The 17,365-nt window shown below is 45.1% G+C and overlaps 1 protein-coding gene across 2 annotated transcripts in view; it reads right to left on the reverse strand.

The window, feature by feature from the left end:
- The window catches only part of znf423 (zinc finger protein 423), a 203,660-nt gene that overhangs the window by 94,842 nt on the left and 91,453 nt on the right, over positions 1–17,365 (reverse strand). Inside the window, exons 4-12 of one of the 2 annotated variants that reach the window (XM_080437953.1) lie at positions 6,056–6,233; positions 5,142–5,266; positions 4,650–4,751; positions 4,383–4,464; positions 4,035–4,110; positions 3,450–3,727; positions 2,518–2,801; positions 1,515–1,901; positions 536–717 (exon numbers count right to left, since the gene is read on the reverse strand). In XM_080437953.1, coding sequence (XP_080294079.1) covers positions 536–717; positions 1,515–1,901; positions 2,518–2,801; positions 3,450–3,727; positions 4,035–4,110; positions 4,383–4,464; positions 4,650–4,751; positions 5,142–5,266; positions 6,056–6,233 — 1,694 coding nt within the window. The remainder of the gene's footprint in view (positions 1–535; positions 718–1,514; positions 1,902–2,517; positions 2,802–3,449; positions 3,728–4,034; positions 4,111–4,382; positions 4,465–4,649; positions 4,752–5,141; positions 5,267–6,055; positions 6,234–17,365) is intronic. The other variant, XM_080437954.1, reaches the window with a different exon arrangement.

Genomic DNA, 17,365 nt, shown 5'->3' on the forward strand with positions numbered 1-17,365 from the left:
CAGATCTACAATCTCAGCTTGTATATCGGCTATTTTTGGCAAAGACATTTGGTATAGAGGGAAACAAGTAGCAGACCTAGAACAGAGCCCTGGGGGACCCCCGGTCAATGAAGTATGTAGGGTTTAAGTGGTTAACCCATTAAGACCTGAAGCCGATTCTACATGTCTCCTAAATCTCCACAGTATTCTGAAAAACGTATGTGGTGCTCCATCTTTTTCATGTCAAGGACCCCCAATATGATATGGATTTGGCCGCGGACCCCCATCAAAATATTTTGTTCCAGGGATCCCCAGAAGCAAAGATTTGAGTTATAAATGTTCGCTTTAAAAATATATATATTCAAAGATTTGCACACATTTTCACGATTTTTCAAAAATAGCAGATCTACAAGCTCATAGCGCGGCACTCGGTGCCGCGCTATGAGCTTGTATATCTGCTATTTTTGAATAGCCCAAAGTGTAAAATAATGCTTTTTAGCTCAAATCTAAAAATGACAGTTCCAGGTCTTAAGACAAGTTAAGTGTTGTATCTAACCTCCATGAAGGACTGTGACGCAGACTGAAGGACGGGGGACTCCAGCTTGGCCATGCCTCCTCCAGACCCAGGCCCGCCCCCTAGTATTGAGCTGCAGTGGGTCTGCTGGATGTGTTCGGTCAGCGAGGACTCCGTCAGGAAACCCATGGAACACTGGTTGCAGAAGAAGGCATGGTTCCCTTCTAAAGAAGAGCATTTATTTTGTGTCACACTACGTTACCTTGTGATATATTGTTACCTCATGATATATTGATCTTTACAAAGGCAGAGGTCCTGCACTTCAACATTGATGAGAACCTGGCTATCTCAGAACCGGACAATAGTATCAAAGAGAAGAGCACAGGAGCACGTCAAAATGTCAGCCCTGTCTTGCACCTAATCTAGTGTGTTTATAAGAAGAAGTGTTCCAGTACTCCAAGAAAACGGCAAAACAACAAAAGTCATTTCTAATTTCACATTTCTAAGCTAATTTAGTTTTGGTTCAGCATTAACCACTTTCAACTTGACACCCCTATTTTGGGCACAAAAAAAAAATCCAAAACTTTTCAAAAATAAGTAGTGAAAATACCCAATCTACACAGCCGTCACGGTGCAACACGTGAGCTTGTAGTAGCTGGTATCGGCTATTTTCGTTATTTGTCATATGACAAAGTACATCGAGCTTAAAGGAGTAGTTCACCCCAAAAATTACATATTTTCTATCAATTACACACCCCATGAAACCTTGAATTCATGAAGATTTTTTAGTTTTTGTTGCATTCCTGAGCCAATGATTTGATGACCGACGGAGTCTGCGTCTCCTATTGACCGATGACCCGGTCATCAAATTATTGGCTCAGGAATGCGACAAAAACTAAAAAATCGCCACGAATTCAAGGCTTCACGGGGTGTGTAATTGATAGAAAATAAGATTTTTTGGGGGGGTGAACTGCTCCTTTAAGTGGTTACACCTCAATGCATGAATCCATAATAAACCCACCTAATGTGGTGGATCCCGCTACGATGCCTCCAGGCAGGCAGTGGGACACCCTGATGTGTTCCTGGAGTGAGTTAATGTCTCCAAACATGTCCGGGCAGTAGTTACAGTGGAAGGCCGACACGTTGGTGAACTGCAGCAGGGGGAAAGCCGCTGCCGGTCCGCCTACGGCGCCGCCGCCGCTGCCGGTCCGGTGGGCTTTGCGCACATGTTCGTTGAGGTTGTAGAGCGTGGGCAGGGTGTCCAGGCACAGCTGACAGGTGTGGCTCTGCTGGGGCTTGTCAGCATGGATGGTCTTCAGGTGGATCTCCAAGACAGCCAGGCTGTGGAAGTCCCTCTTGGAGCAGTAAGGGCACGAGTACGTCACTTTACCCCAGCCGCCTCCCCCACCTAACACAGAGAGAGAGAGAGAGAGAGAGGGAGAGAGAGGTAGTAGAGAGGTGCATGTACTGTAAGTAAATTAGATAGATGCACATCAAGTCTCAATTATGTCAAATATGATTAACCCATTCAATCCGGGAACCCATCTGGGTCACCTTCAGATTTCTTTGGCTATTCAAAAATAGCAGATATACAAGCTCATAGCGCTGCACCGAGTGCTGCACTATAAGCTTGTAGATCTGCTACTTTTGAATATATATTTTTTAAAGCGAACATTTGTAAAATATTTTGTTCCAGGGACCCCCAAAAGCGTTTTGGGCTTCGAAATGTTCGCTTTAAAAAATACATATTGCTTGCTCGTATTTACAGATACTAGCAAGTATAAGTCGAATTATTTAATTATTAGTCTAATATTTTAAATACATTTTAAAATATGTATTTTTAAATATATTAATATAATATATAATATATTAATTATTTGTATCTCTCTGCTCTTACCTGTGCCTATCCTGTACTTCATGGTTTCTGCTGTTTTTACCAAAACACCTGCATTTCCCCATGGGGATCAATAAAGGGTTATCTCTCTATTGGATCTATCTATCATGTATAGTTTTGACTGCCATACCTCCAGCATGGTGGCTCAGGACTATGGCCAACTCCTCCACGCCATCAGTGACTCTCCTGCGGCTTCGTTCGCTGCCCTGGCTGGGTTTGAGGGTGGAGTCGGGCGTAGAGCCTCTCTCCAGGCTGGCGCTGGAGTCTGGGGTGGCGGAGCTCATGGACGCCACGCTGCCTAGCGCGGGGTCAGGGCTGGCAGCACTGTGGATGGAGGAGTCGGGCTGCCGATGGCTGTCCAGGTGGCAGTACACGTCCTCCACAGAGGGGAACTGTTCTGAGCACACAGGACATCTAGGGACGGACCGAGAGGAGAAAGGACCATGCTCAGTTTAAACCACTTAAACCCTATATGCCAGGGGTCTTCAACAGGGGGTCCGGGACCCCTAGGGGGTCCTCAGAGTTACTACAGGGGGTCCGCCAAATATTTGTGTGATAGGATCTTTTATTTTACCGTAACCACTTGACCCCTAGTATCCCTTTTCTGAGGAGAACTTTGGCCAAAAATAGCAGATCTACAAGCTCACAACGCCTCGCGCTGCGAGGCGTTGTGAGCTTGTAGATCGGCTATTTTTGCCAAAGAGGCATAGGTGTAGAGGGAAAAAAGAGCAGACCACGTAAACAAAAAATGTTGAATCTGAAACACAATTTTATACGATATAGAGGGGGTCCCTGTTTCATCTTTCTCTCAGCTAGGGGGTCCCTGGCCTGAAAACGTTGAAGACCCCTGCTATACGCTGTTGTCCGGTGTCCCATTGGGGACTGCCGACATATCAGTGCCACTGAACAACAACACAGTAAAATGAAAAAGTGTTAAATTAACACTGAGATTGTACTATGTAGTGTCAAAATTAAACATTTACAAAATAAATGAAACAAAATCAACATTTGTCAATCACAACTGAACATAAAAAAAGCCCCCTGTACTGCACTGTACTGTACTTGTGTTTGCGGTTGGCGTGCTGCGTCTCGATGTGTGTGAGCAGCGAGGCCTCGTCCAGGAAGACCTCGGGACAGTGGATGCACTGCAGGTCGGCCCGGTCGGACAGCTGCGGGTGTCTGGTCAGAACGTGTTTCTCCAGCTCGTCCGTCAGGCTGAACGTCTCCTCACAGTAATCACACATGTACAGGTCCTGGTCCAGCTCGCCTTCTCCTCCCGCCTTCTTCCCCCCGTCCCGCTCGGCCCGCAGCGCCAGGTGTTCTCTGTTCTTGCGGTGAGCCTAGAAGAGGCCGGACGTAGCGGAGAACAAATTCAAGACAGCGGACAGGCCACGTAGACTTTATTGAGATCTGACTCGTCTCGCACTACATTCATATGAGCATACGATTAAAAGTTAAATATGAGGCACTGGCCATTACTTTGTATGGAGAGCACACAAGCAATCAAGAATAGCTCAGAGTACAAATTCTTGAGAGAGTGACAAATACAATTCTGTAAACATAAATCTTCAATACAATTTTACAAAACTATGATACTTCTTATAAAGAGAATAATATGATAGTAGTAATGGTATTAGGAGACTGTACCTGCATATGGCTCTGCAATGAGGAAGTGGAGGAGAAGCCACGTTTACACACACTGCACTTGAAGGGTTTACTGGAGCTGGACGGCCCAAGAAGAAGAAATACAAAGTAAGAATTGAAATCAAATTCATTAAAAAAAATTTAATCATAGTAAGAACTGAATTAAATAATAATTTAAAAAATAACAATAAACTACTGAAAGGAAACAAAATCAGATTCACATGCTGAGCTGCTCAGAATCTTATTAAACATTCTAAATCTGAATTATTCTGAATTATTAGAAAGGAATGGGATCAAAGTCAGGAACAGAACAGAAGAACCAGGATCAGGAGAGGGATGAAAAGAAATCACCTGTGTGTCTTGAGATGAATCTTCAGATGATCAGAGCGGGAGAAGGCAGCCTCGCACTCCTGACAACTATATTTCTTATCACCTGCATCAAGACATATGGAGACAAGATAATGGCACTCATAAGTTATGATAGCTCCTCTGCATACAGTGTAAAGCCTGAGTTATGTCTCGTACCTAAAAAAGCCAATCTACAAGCTCAGTTGAGCTTGTAGATCGGCTATTTTGGGCGTGAGACACTAAGTATAAAGTCACAAATGCACTTCATACGCGTCAGAAGTGTCGGCTTCCCCCTTCCCTTCCAAAGGGTTGGAGCTTCCCGTTGCAGCGTGTTGACCGCGACGGCATTGACGAGTGTGAAGTCCAATGTGTCTGATGATTGGAATTCAACATTGGTGAACAATGTCAACCAATAGGAAAGAAGCGCTGTAGCTGTCCCCACTTGGGACATGCACAAGATAGGCGTCCCTATTTTGGGTATGCCATTATAGGTGAAAATGTTTCGAAAATAGCAGATCTACAAGGTCACAACGCTTCGCATCATGACATGCTGTGAGCCTGTAGATCGGCTATTTTTAGCCGAAGTATTCAAATAGGGCTTAAGTGGCTAAATTCCTCATGCTGCGGTCACAGTGTTGGGCGTCAGTTTGTAGCAATTTCAGGCCAATCAAAGTACAAACACTGAATTCAACTTAAAGTCTATTCTAAAGACAAAAAAAACATCATAGTCATCTTTGTGCTGTTTACAGCGGTGAGGCCCACCTGTGTGCAGCTTAACATGGCGGTCTCGGCTCCTCTTGTGTTTGAACAGCCTGCTGCAGAAGGTACACTTGAAAGGCAGTTTGTCACTGTGGATCTGCTCGTGGCGCTTCAAGTAGCTCAGACGACTGGAGGGGAGGAAGAGGAGGAGGAGGAGGAGGAGGAGGAGGGTGAACAGCGGAGAATAACACACTCTGTGCCAAACTGTAGTCCTGGGTTTCCAGAAGGTGGTGTACCCGTTTCCTGTTCCAGTTCATTTCCCCATAGTTTTGTTTGATTGGCTTAGCAGCAATCAATCAAACAAGCCCATCAAATCAGCCAAAACTAACCAGAACTAGAGACGGGTTTGCCACCTTCTGGGATCACGGGAGGACATGTACAGTCTATAGTGTAGCACTGTTTCCTAAACACTGCGTCGGGACCCATTTTCATGGGTTGCAGGTAAAATTAAAATTTCTGAAATTTCAAAAATATTTCAAGAGAAAACAAATCTAAAGAAATCAAAGAAATTCACCCCAAAAAAAAACGTTTTAAGAAGTTGTGAAAATAGCAGATGTACAAGCTCGCATCGCATCGCGACCTTTGTAGATCGGCTATTTTCACTAGTTTGAGTACCGGGGAGACATTTCTCTTTAGGGAACCACTGGTCTATAGCGTACACAAAAAAGGTACATTCCTGCTACTGTATGCTTTAATGCCCAATTTATACTATTATCATACAATGGTGTCACACGCTGAAAATAGCAGATCTACAAGATCACAACGCAGCACGTCATGACACATTGTGAACTTATAGATCAGCTATTTTTAACTTTTTTCTATTTATCACTCATTGTCGCAATCAAGTCAAAAGTTTGAAATGATGGTGATATTGATTTGAAGTCATACCGCCCAACGAAACAGAGTGTTTTCCTCACCTGAATGACTTATCACAGAACTGGCAGGGGTAGGGCAGCCCCGCCCCACCCTCCTCCTCTCCACCCGTACCCATGCCCAGGTCACAGCACCCGTCTGCCATCTGGGAGGGGGACGCCATGTCTTTGCTGGAGGGGGAAGAGGGCACCCAGGAGAGCCCGGCCGGGTCATCGTCCCCGTCTGACAGACAGAAAGACAGACAGAGAAAGACGGACGGACAGAGCGGGGGGGGGGGGAGACGTAGAAAGAGAAAGACATGGAGAAAAGAGAGATTTTTTTTTAAAATAAATATATACATTGCTACAGTTCACACTGGAAGAGGCTGTGTGTGTGTGTGTGTGTGTGTGTGTGTGTGTGTGTGTGTGTGTGTGTGTGTGTGTGTGTGTGTGTGTGTGTGTGTGTGTGTGTGTGTCTCAGAAGGGGTGGGGGTGGGGGGGGGGGGGTAAAAAAGGGAGTATTAGAATGATGAGGAGGCCTTTACATCTTTCTTGCAAGCCAAATGGGGGATAGGGGCTGTGGGAGTTCAAATGAGAGGGAGGGATATTCAAAAGGAAAGAAGCACATTTATCCTAGTAACTAACACACACACACACACACACACACACACACACACACACACACACACACACACACACACACACACACACACACACACACACACACACACACACACACACACACACACACACACACACACACACACACACACACACACACACACACACACACACACACACACACACACACACACACACACACACACACACACACACACACACACGGATGGCAAAGCCAGAGAGAGAGGGAGTGAAACAGAAAGTGGAGACACTCTCTCTCTCCCCAGCAGAAGCAACATCTAAATAGAAGGCTCCAAGAACTATGTATCCCCGACGGAGCTCAGAAATAAGGACACAGTGTATTTTCTCTCCCTTCATCGTCCCTCTGCGGCCATCCCTCGTTCCACCCCTCCCTCTTCACCTCCCCCTCGCCTCCCATCCCATCCAGTGCCGTCCCGTCCCTCCAACCGTCCCTGCGGACCCTCGGATCCTCATCATATTTTCATTAGGGCCTTGGCAGATTGAAACGTCGGAGAGGCGATTAGGAGACACTGAGAGCCAAGCAGGGAAAGAAAGGGGGAAAAAAAGACGACGACAATATTCTCTCCATTTATCTGCCTTACATACAGTAGGAGATTATGCATAGCCGTCTTTCTTTCTTTCTTTTTGTTCCCCCTCTCCTCTGTAGTATGACGGCAAGGCAACAAAAAGGCCAAGGCGCCTTTAATAGACACTTCAGAGAGGATTCAACACGATGAAAGAAGGGGGGGGGGGTGAATAATGCTTAATATTGTTCTGTTCGGCTTTGTGCGTGCAAAGGAGGGGGCAATGGAACATTGAGGCTATTTAGCATTTGCTTGAGAGAGGAGAGGAGAGGAGATTTTGGTTTTCTTTATCTGATATGTAATACGCAAATACTCTATAATCCAGTGGTTATCAAATATTATGTCAAGGACCCACAAACTGATAGGTATTAGTCCGCGGACCCCTATTCAAAAAGATTTATTGCAAGGGACCCCCCATAATTTCCAACATTTTCAAAGATTAATTTTTTTTTGTCAATCTACAAGCCCACTACCTTGTGAGCTTGTCATTTTGTTGGAAACCCCACCCCCAAGGATCCCAGAGGTTCCCAGGACCCCACTTGAGAACCACTGCTAGTCTGCCAACCAATCTGACACAGAGATAGTGTGAACATAGCAACAGAAACAAAGATAGAGCGAGAGACAGAGATAGAGAGACCTGCCAGGAGTCATCATTACCCGTAGGCCAATATTAACCATATGAAAACACATGAACACACACAGAGACACACTACACACCTACACAACAAGTCTCATCTGATAATTTTAGAAACCATCTCTAAGGCACACACTTTATTACCTCAACCAACTCCAACACACCACACTCTCTCTGTGTGTGTGTGTGTGTGTGTGTGTGTGTGTGTGTGTGTGTGTGTGTGTGTGTGTGTGTGTGTGTGTGTGTGTGTGTGTGTGTGTGTGTGTGTGTGTGTGTGTGTGTGTGTGTGTGTGTGTGTGTTGTCTATTCTACAGTGTATTACTGGTACGCCCAACAGAAAGGGGGTGGGAAACAGATTCTTGTGATGAATCGATCCCCGGTAAAATGTAGGCGCTGCGACGAGCAAATAGAACTCTGCAGGGGCTTTTGTGTGTAAGAAAAAAAGAAAAGAAAGAATTTGTAAAAATATGAATTATCAATTTGACTGGGAGCGAAAAAAGGAAAAGAAAGTGGGCTTAAGAAAATATATGAAATAGAGATATCAACATGAAACCTTGCAGCAAGGAGAGACAGAGAGAGAGAGAGAGAGAGAGAGAGAGAGAGACACAGAGAGCCTCTCTCTCTCTCTCTCCTTGCTGCAAGGAGAGACAGACAGAGAGAGAGCTAGAGACAGACAGACAGACAGACAGACAGACAGACAGACAGACAGACAGACAGACAGACAGACAGACAGACAGACAGACAGACAGAGAGAGAGAGAGAGAGAATGAGACAGAGGGCTGAATAAAAAAGAGTGAGAGAGTGAGAGACAGAAGAAGGGAGTGAGTGTGAAGAAGCAGTGAAAGGAAGGAGGGTGACACGGTGAAAGGGAAGTGTTGGAGGCGGTTGGCAGGAGAAAAACAAACAGCGTGCATCAATAGGCCACAAGTATACGGCGGCCATTACAACATGAATACGGAGGGTGATAGAAGAGTGAATGGAAAAATATACTCCAATTAGAATTTTTCAATTTGCTAAATGTTATTCCAGAGTGCAATGTGAGACCATGCTAAAATGCCTCAGAGGAAGGCGGGTGTCTATGGTGGTTCAGACACATTTGCATGTCAAGAACCCCCAAATTCATGTATTTGGCCACAGACTCTGGAACAACATCTGAACAGAGAAGATTTGTGTTTTTTTGCAGAAAAAAGAACAGCTGTGCAAGCTCAAAACGTGTCACATTGCAATGCGTTGCGAGCTTAATAGCCAAAGTATAAAACAGTGCACGTGGTTAAAACAGATTTTGATGCTATATTAACTAATTTAGCTGGGGACCCCCTGGAACTCCCCTCAAGGACCCCTGGGGGCCCTGGACCCCACACTGAGAATCACTGGTCTATGAGTCTGAATGGGTCTGCATTAGGGTGAAAACTATCCATTATTTTCTTAGCGATTATTCTATCAATTACTTTTTTGATTAATCGAATAATGAAGAGGTGATTTTTTTAATTTATTTTTTATTTGGGGGGGGGGAATGTAAAAAAAATAGCGAATTAAACTGGGGTGTTAAGATGACACTGAGGAAACCTTCACCCATTGAGCAAATATATAAAAATATGCTGTGTGTGTGTGTGTGTGTGTGTGTGTGTGTGTGTGTGTGTGTGTGGGGGTGTGTGTGTGTGTGTGTGTGTCCAGACACCCCCTATTGCTCAGACTGCAGGGTACCGAGCCTATTCTTTAACCTCAGAATGCTTAATGTTACTGTGTCACACACAAGTGCAAGTGTGTGTGCACTGCACGCGCGCAAACACACACACACATGCACACACCTATTTCTCCCTCATGTCTTTGTGTCAGAAGAGATTCGTTCTACAATGACCACAGAGGTTCCCTGGCAGCGGCCTGACAAAGGCCCCGTTTAAAGGGGGAGAGGCTTTTTTGTGCCTGGCACCACTTCGACCAAAAGCCCAAAACACATTTGTTTGTGTATTTATCTGATGACTGCTGCCATGCATTAAAAGAAGCATTAAGCTATATTCTAGCTTAAGTCCATCCAACTTGCAGATGAGCTTTTTTTTTATAAATTAATATTTATATTAAAAAAATGTTTCAAAATGTTTGCCTATAATGTGTGCACACACACAGCTACTGTATGTCTCCCTCATGGTTTTGTGTCAGAAGGGATTCATTCTACAGAGCAGAGGACAGATAGGACTAAAGCTCCAAACTGGAAACCAAATGGACGGCTGTGCACACACACACACACACACGAAGACATGCACACACACACACACACGCACGCACGCACGCACACACACAGCCAACAAAACAGAACGCCGACCAGACTCAAAGCAGACACCCAACAGGTTAGTACAAGAATAAAGAGAGAGAATTGATTAAAACAATTATAAAACCAAGCCAAACAACAAAAAAAGAAAAATGAAGGAGCCAAGAAGAGAAGGCAGGGGAAGGAGAAACCACATGAAGAAAACAAAGAAAGTGTTTCTTCCTGCTCCTATTGTGGGCACACGCAGAGCCCCCATTGTGGGACTAACCTGGTATAAGTCTATTAAACGCCAATGCCTCTGAGTGGGGGCATAGTGGTGGTCCAACAGAGACAGACTGGGAGAGAGAGAGAGAGAGCGAGAGAGAGAGAGAGAGAGAGAAGGAGTGAGCAAGAGGGAGAGAAATCACTTCAGAGGATGGTTAAGGGGGGGGGGGTGTTCGGTTGGGCTGGGGGGGGGGCAACAGAAAGAGAAGGAGAAAGGAGGGAGAGATTAGCGTCATTAAAGAGCCCTAATCCTCTGACTAGCGTGGCTAGTGCTAAAATGGAGGATCACACGGCTTTTTAACGGCGGCTTTGTGAAGCCGCCGCCAGGGAACCTGGCAAGACAACGCCAAGAGCCTCAAACTGGGAGAGAGGGGGGGGGGTGAAGGGAAATACATTTCAATGAAAAGTTAAATTAGAGAAGAAACCTCAGGAGGGGAGGGGAGGAGAGGGGACGGGATGAGAGAAGAGGAGAGAAGAGGAGGACCCTGCCCTCCCCCATACACCAGCCCCCCCCCCCCCGCGCCCCGTTTGGCTCTGTCCCCCATCAGTCCCTTTCTTCCTCTGTCTTCATCTCTGTCCTTCGCCATGCTGTGGCCCCATGCCTCGCTCTCTCCCTCCCTCCCTCTCTGCATCCCTCCCTCCACTTTAATGTGGCTGCTCATTACGGCATGGATGTCCGTCCATCTATCTATCCCTCCCACCCATCTCTCCCCACACATAGGCCCATCAGGCCTTCACCTCCTTGCCCTGGCCTGGATGGAGAGGACTAAAGGGGGCGAGAGGCAGAGCAAAGGATCCAGATGGACACTGGACAGATTCTAACCTCTGGAGGAGAGGAGAGGATCCTCTCCTATAGTGTCCAGAGATGTAAAATTAAAATGAGAACAGAACACATCGACCAAATTGACCGCCTAAGTCTGACTGAAAGGACAGGAAGAATGTGTGTGTGTGTGCGTGTGAGTGTACGTGTGTGTGTGTGTGTGCGTGCGTGCGTGCGTGCCTGCGTGTGCGCGTGTGTACAAACGCGCACGCACACAGCACATTTCTTTAATAGGCCAGATAGCGGACAGCATGTGGAGGACACAGCCTCGGTGGGACACTGTAATGAAGACACACATGCTGATCACTCTGTCCCCTGTGCCTTGTCCTCTCCCCCCCTCTCCTCTCTCTCCCTCTCCCCCTCTCTGAGTTTCTCTCTCCTCTTTCTTCCTCCCTTGTCTCTTCTACCTCAGTATAAACCTTAACCCATTAGGACCAGGAAAGCATCTATGGTCATTTAAAAAAAAATTGCCATTATTTTATACATTTATAAAAATAGCAGATATACAAGCTCATAGAGTGCCGCGCTATGAGCTTGTAGATCTGCTATTGGCTATTTTTGAATAGCCAAATAAATCTTTAAATTATTCAGATACTTTCCCGGTCTTGATGGGTTAACTGGTGCCGCTCACATGCCCACAGCATCCGACATGTTACACACAGCGTCCAACACGTTATATACAGCATCCAACACGTTATACACAGCATCCAACACGTTATGCACAGCATCCAACATGTTATACAGAGTATCCAACATACAGCATCCAACATGTTATAGTCACAAAGCGGAACCACACAAAGACAGATCAGGTGACTTTGTAAAACAGGTTGATTGCCCCACAGGGAGGGGGATTATTCTCATCTGGTTTGTCTGTTTGTTAGAAACTTAACAGGAAAATGGCTGACATGACAATTCCCCATGATTGCCTAATTATATTCAGGGGCAATTGGATCAAGGTCAAACGGCAAAATAGTCCGATTCAGGTTGACCCCCATGGCTGGATGCTTAGGGTGCTTACCACATGCAAACTGTAAAGTGCAAACTGCCTTCTTCATTGTGTCCCTGGTTTGATTCCCGAGTGGACAGACGGACCGTTTGCTGAGTGTCATTTCCCTGCTCTCAGTCCGCCTTTCATGTCTCTCTCTCAATGTCGTTATCGAAAAAAAAGCTGAAAAGATAATTGATTTACTTAAAACCCAACAAAATGTTCTTCTTTCTATATCTGAGCTATAATCCTATCAACCGAAGGGTCTGATTAACTGGATAAAAGTGGGGATAATGGAAGTTGCTTCTGACTCATCTCACCACCTAGGAGTAAAGCCCAAGCTCTGTTCTTTTTAAAAGGAAGTTTATTTGTGACTGGCCCCAATGGCTCACCGAGTAAGAGCATATAAATAAGGCTATTGTCCTTCGTGCAGTTGACCCTGCATGTCAACCCCCCCCCCTCTCTCTCTCTCCAGGCTTTCCTGTCTCTCTGTTCACTGTATCTATCTGAAATGAAGCATAAAAATTACAAAATTAACAAGACAACAAATCGTGTTTTAAGATGGCAAGAAGATGTTAATTTGATGTAGTGAATTCCAAACATTATGTGCGACCCCTCAGCTAGTTTGATGATTACTTTGTTGTGTGGTTAAACCATGTGTTAATACGATTACTATGAGCCCTACATCAGCTTATAATTAAAACAATAACATTAGCTGGTTAGTGTTTTTGAATGTCTTAGAATCCTTTTTCTGTGTGACATTGTCCTTGACCTTATCCAGTATATTTAGCTTAGTGTAGCGACACCTGCTTATCCAAAAGACCGCTGTCTCTCTCTCTCTCTCTCGCCCTCTTTCTGCCCTGCCCCCAGCCCCCTTCTTTTTCTCTCTGTCCATCTAACTTGTTTCCACCTTGCTGCCTGGCTATCGGCCCAGTCCTGCTACCTTTCCCAGTGAGACCCCTGCTGACCTCCCATCCCTCTATCCCTCTCTTCCTTCATCCCTCCTTCCATTGCACCCCAGGCCACATCCCATGGCCCCAGGCAGCCTCACACACACCCTCGCGCACACGCACGCACGCACACACACGCACGCATACACACATGCACGCATGCACACGCACGCATACACACGTGCGTGCACGCACACACACGCACACAAACACACTCATACACACTCTCACTTTCTGTCTCTCGCTCACACACAGAGACGCACACACAAAACTGGAGCCCCAGACTCACCGCAGGGGGCAGAAAAACAACTTCCACCCTGGGCAGCCATGTACACACACGCACGCGTGCACATCGAACACACACACACACACACACACACATATATACACATGCACAATCAAACACGCGTGTCCGCGCACGAACGCACACACACATTACATTCCAATTCAATACTCTTTTTTTTCAACACTCGAGTTTAAATGGAAAATTAAAAAATAATAATTTCCATCTTTTGACTAATGGAATAGTGTGGCGTACCTCCTAGGGAATCTTACAGAATTTTCCAGCCCCAGAACCTGTTTCCAGTACAGTATGTCAATGACAGCAGGTTGAACTATTGTGTGCACAACTATCAGTGAGGACAAAGCAGGCCGTGTCATTCTTTGTGACATGTGCCTAAACCATCCAAGCTCAAAGTGATTTGCCTACAACTGGGACTACTTGGCTGGAGACAAACTTTCACAACAGCTTGGTGCTCTTATTGGTCTGAAGGCTTTGGCTTTCTGTCTCGTGGGGGGGGGGGGATGGTGAAACGACACATTGTCCTGGATCAGCAACATTAACCCTTAAATACCCCTATATACTATGTTGGGGGTACTTCGTTGACCCAAGGGTCTATACTTGGCCCCTCCTTTTTTTCCCTCTACACCAAATTTCTTTGGCAAAAATAGCCCACAACGTGTCCTACTGATCATGTAGAGCTTGTAGATCAGCTATTTTCTCCCCTTTTTTCCCCGCCTATGTCATGCCCGAAATAGGGATTGATTACTAATCGATTATTTTAAAGAACTCTTGATTACTGAGTATTTTTTTATAATTGATTAAATTGATGAATTTGATTAATTGTTGCAGCCCTAGTAATGAGAGAGACGGTGAAGTGATGTAAACAATAATGAGTTCAACGTAGGAAAAACGGAGACATTGACTTCTTCGCAGGTCTCTACCTTTCTGTGGTTTGTGGATGATTTGTCATGAGGACGTTATGACGCCAAGTCAAAATACAGTAAAACATATACATTTACTCTCAGCTCTCACACACACGGTATGCACACTGCTGTTGGGAAATAGAGGCCGTGATTGGGGAGTTCTTGACCCAAAATATGGAGCTACAGTACATTAGCTGGGTGCAACAGCTCTCTCACACACACACACACACACACACACACACACACACACACACACACACACACACACACACACACACACACACACACACACACACACACACACACCCCCACACACACACACACACACACACACAGTGACCCCAGCCTGTGCCTAGAGGACCCACAGTCCTCTGCTGCCGTCCTTTTAGGTCACATGGGATACCGTCTGTTAGGACACACACACACACACACACACACATGAAAACACTGCAGTGAGGACAGAGAAAAAGGAGGACGCTGCAGTCTGTCCTGGGCTTGAGCCCTAGAGGACAGGATGGACGGACACACACACAAACACACATACACACACACACACACACACACACACACACAGTGCAGGCTGTGGGGACCCTCACCTTCTGCCCTGGGAATGGGTCCGGCTGCTTTGGACTCTTTTGGGCGCCAACTGCTCCATATGGGCAGTGTGTGTGTGTGTGTGTGTGTGTGTGTGTGTGTGTGTGTGTGTGTGTGTGTGTGTGTGTGTGTGTGTGTGTGTGTGTGTATGCATGTGTGTGTGTACTGTGTGTTTTGTGTGTGTGTGTGTGTGTGTGTGTGTGTGTGTGTGTGTGTGTGTGTGTGTGTGTGTGTGTGTGTGTGTGTGTGTGTGTGTGTGTGAGGGCAGAAGGTTACAGGCAGGGGGCTAAGGGGTGGGTGGGGTGAGGGGACTGGCAGATGACAAGTTTGCCCCTCACATACAACATACTGAATACATTCCTGAATTTCCCCCCAGGGATCAATAATTGTTTATTTTATTTTATACACAAACAGCATGTGCAATGTGAAGTACAGTATGTACAACTCCGCCAACAACATGCACAGCATATCATGGCTTGGCTTGACAAAGATCTAGTGGTTAAATGAAGTTTCAAACTATCTATAAAGTCTGGTGTCAAAGCTGCATGAATGACTGGAACTCTCATTGGTTAGTGAAGCGGGCACATTTTCTGACAACACTGTTGTCTCTATTTTGGTCATTATAGGTAAATATTTTCAAAAGTTTTCCAAAAAAGTCAAAATACGTTCACAACGCGGCAGTGCAATGAGTTGTGCGCTTACAAATCAGCTATGTTTGTTGTGTGACAAAGAATGACATAGGGCTTATGTCGTTAAAAAGTTATACTTGAAAGATATCACCTGGGCGTACAGGGTAAGACTGACCTCGTATGAGCATTTTTGGAGTGATTTTGGGTCAAACATACAGTACTTAATAATTGTTTCTGTGAACTGTATCTAATGTATTGATAGTTATCCATGGTGCGTGTGCATGAATGTATTCATGTTTTGTTTAAATCTTGCATGGGCATGTTACTACATGTGCATGTACTGATTTGTATTTTTATTCAGATGGAGTTTTACATGTGTATGTCTTTAATTTAAGTTTTCTATCCTGGGGTGAAATTGTGGGGTGGGAGCGGACAGTTCTATGAGAGCTCTTGTCTGTCTGTACGGATGTATTTGTGTTATATTGTCTTGTGTACTGTATGCATTACTGCTAAGGACCCCCTCGAAAACAAGATGATGCATCTCAAGGGGGTTATCCTTCTAATAAAAGGTACAATATGGCAGTATCTCTGGAGCGTGTCACGGATACATTCTGGGGGTTTGCTACAGGTTACACTAGCTCAAGTGGAAACATGGATGGGAAAGCAGCCTAATTACCAGTTAATGAAGACAAGCCATGGGGTCAAGCTGGCACTAACCTTTAATGTTTAGTACTAAGGGCTGTCAAAGAAATGTGAAGAAAAAAAACTAACGGGGGGGTTGGGGAGGGTACTGTTTTCCTGTTCCTGACCACATCACACAAGATGAAAACACCATGGTCTTCCGCAGGGCACTGCAGGGGAGAGTATAGTTTAACAGCTATAGATTAATTACATGTGAAGCATACCGCAGCATACACACGTATACAATGATAGATGTGCACAAACACACTACCTCTCCCTCTCCTCTTTCACACACACACACACACACACACACACACACACACACACACACACACACACACACACACACACACACACATACACCCCCCCCCACACACACACACACACACACACACACACACACACAAACACACAAACATAAACAGTCATATAAACACACAAGCAAACATACACCATGTGGTGGAGGAGGGATAGCATCTGCTTCAACTTTTCAGACACATTTCTCTCTCTCTCTCACACATCTAACTCGTCCTTCTCACTCTATCTTTCTCTTTCCACCTCTCTCAGATTTTTCTTATTCCATTCTGCCGTAAATACACGCTTGTAATTCACTGCTTTAGTGATGTCTTGTTCTCAGCATGAGGAGAGCATGATAATGCTCTGAAATGAATTAATGCACTCGCGAGGACACTCAGTGGACAAACGCAACCCAGTTGCCAGAACAAAACATTGGCATGGCAAACGATACATTTGACATAATGTTTCTGGACCAAAAACTATGTTTCACAGTAACATCTCCAAGTATTGGTAAGTGTTACAATGGTATAACGCTGTTGGCGTTTTTTGGGAATAGAATAAGGATAGCTAGGCATAATAATCATATATTATTTTCATGAAATAGGCTATATAAATGATACCACGTATTTCAAGAATGTGGAACGATGAGATATATACACACATGCATTATGGTTCCCATAGTTGTGCAAAGTGCATAGTGAGTTAGCCTATATAGAAATGTCCATGTGAAACATATTAATGTGAAAAAGAAAAACCTTTTGGGTCCAGAAACATTGATTTTCAACAAATCAGTAGTTTGCAGAAACGTACAGTGCCATGGTTTG

Source organism: Gymnoscopelus braueri, assembly GCF_963280865.1.
Source record: "Gymnoscopelus braueri genome assembly, chromosome: 9".
NCBI classification, from domain to species: Eukaryota; Metazoa; Chordata; class Actinopteri; order Myctophiformes; family Myctophidae; genus Gymnoscopelus; species Gymnoscopelus braueri.